Genomic DNA, 1,704 nt, shown 5'->3' on the forward strand with positions numbered 1-1,704 from the left:
CAAACCATTGTCTAATAACTTTTGAATTCTTACTACCTGACTATACTAAAAGTAAATATAAATATACTACAGCTAAATTTAAGGAAGCTGTTTGTGGGAACTGTACAAAGTTATACTGTGAAATAGTTATCATGTGAATATGTGAAACCTTAATATGTGAAAGCTTTGAGACGAGCCAAGCTAGACACAGGAGTGTCGAGCTTGCAGAGTTAGATAAGAAACTTGCAGCTGTGACTGTGTTAAGAAACATTTTGTTCCTCTATTAAACCTTGGTGAACAATATTAAATTCTAAACTTGCCTAATACACCCAGCCACAGCTCAACCAATGGTGAAGCAAAGAATATTATATACTACACATATGTAAAATAACTTTATGTCTACACCCATTTATGTAAAGCAACTTTATGTCTACACCCATTCAATAAAAAGCCAGAGCAAGGGTTGAGTACTTTGGAAGACTGCTGAATGACTTCAGTACTCATCCCCTTCGCAAAGCACAAAAGACAAGTCCGTGTTGTGTGTATTTTTGACTTGAGGGTTTGAACCTAACATTTTCCCAACAACATTTCATTTAATTCCGTTCCTTAATATAAGCTACGCTCTGCAGGGCAGTGCCCTGCTACTCCATGAACTACTACAAACTACTATTTCTAGTAACTGCTCCATTATCTTTTACTGTGACTGTTATTGCCACTCCTTATTTCAACCCCAACCAGCCCGTAGACTCCGCCTACCAAGAACCTGGGTCTGTCCCAGGTTTCTTCCTTTGGAGGGAACTACGAGAAATGTTTGGTCCTTCTGTAAATTATACAGTGGTCTAGACCTACTCTATCTGTAAATTATGGAGTGTGGTCTAGACCTACTCTATCTGTAAATTATGGAGTGTGGGATTGACCAACTCTATCTGTAAAGTGTCTCGAGACGACTCTTGTTATGAATTGATACTATAAACAAAATTGAATTGAATTTCTCAATCTTTTTCCCTCAATTTTTAGAATTACTTTTTTTACTTCACAGATTGGCTACCTGAGTAATAATTATAAGATAAAATATAAGATAAATAAATTCCTGTATTGAATTTGTGATTATTTGGCAAAAGATTTTTACCTTGCTGACGTAACCACTAAGCTTTACGCAAATGAGCGTATGACGTCACAAATATGCAAATGATTTTATGACGTCTCCCCCCCGCCACAAATTGCTTTCTAATCTGTGGGAAACACTGTTCTGTGTTTGATACTAATGTTATTTTTGATAACTGCGACTTAGTCCCGGCTGCGTGGAACTCACCGATCTGCTTGGCCACGGAGTAGGCCTCCTCCGAGGAGCTGGCCACCATGCCGGCGGGCACGGCGATGCCGGCCTCTTTCAGCAGCCCAATGCTCATATACTCGTGCAGGGAGAGGCTCCTCTGCTGCTGTAGCTGCTGGGACACATGGCCTCCGAACAGACCCGGAGAGCCTCCGAGGACCTGAGATCAGCAGGAGGAGAAACAGTCAGTCACAGACACCACAATGTGTAATTAACCTGCGCAGGTAAAACTAGAGTCGGGCGTCCACAATAAAGCCCGATCGATATATCCGCGGGCCGATTTTAGGCATAGGCACAGATATATTGGTATCGGCATTTTTTTTCAGAATCATTTATAATGACAAATTATTCTGATGCGTTGCATAGTCTGTCCACCAGAGGACGCTCTACAA

General features: G+C 40.8%; 1 protein-coding gene across 1 annotated transcript in view; it reads right to left on the reverse strand.

Moving 5' to 3' along the window:
- The window catches only part of LOC116686215 (succinate--CoA ligase [ADP-forming] subunit beta, mitochondrial), an 83,086-nt gene that overhangs the window by 77,938 nt on the left and 3,444 nt on the right, over positions 1 to 1,704 (reverse strand). The window contains exon 2 of the mRNA XM_032511193.1: positions 1,292 to 1,472. Coding sequence (XP_032367084.1) covers positions 1,292 to 1,472 — 181 coding nt within the window. The remainder of the gene's footprint in view (positions 1 to 1,291; positions 1,473 to 1,704) is intronic.

This window comes from Etheostoma spectabile, unplaced genomic scaffold, assembly GCF_008692095.1.
Source record: "Etheostoma spectabile isolate EspeVRDwgs_2016 unplaced genomic scaffold, UIUC_Espe_1.0 scaffold333, whole genome shotgun sequence".
Lineage (NCBI taxonomy): Eukaryota > Metazoa > Chordata > Actinopteri > Perciformes > Percidae > Etheostoma > Etheostoma spectabile.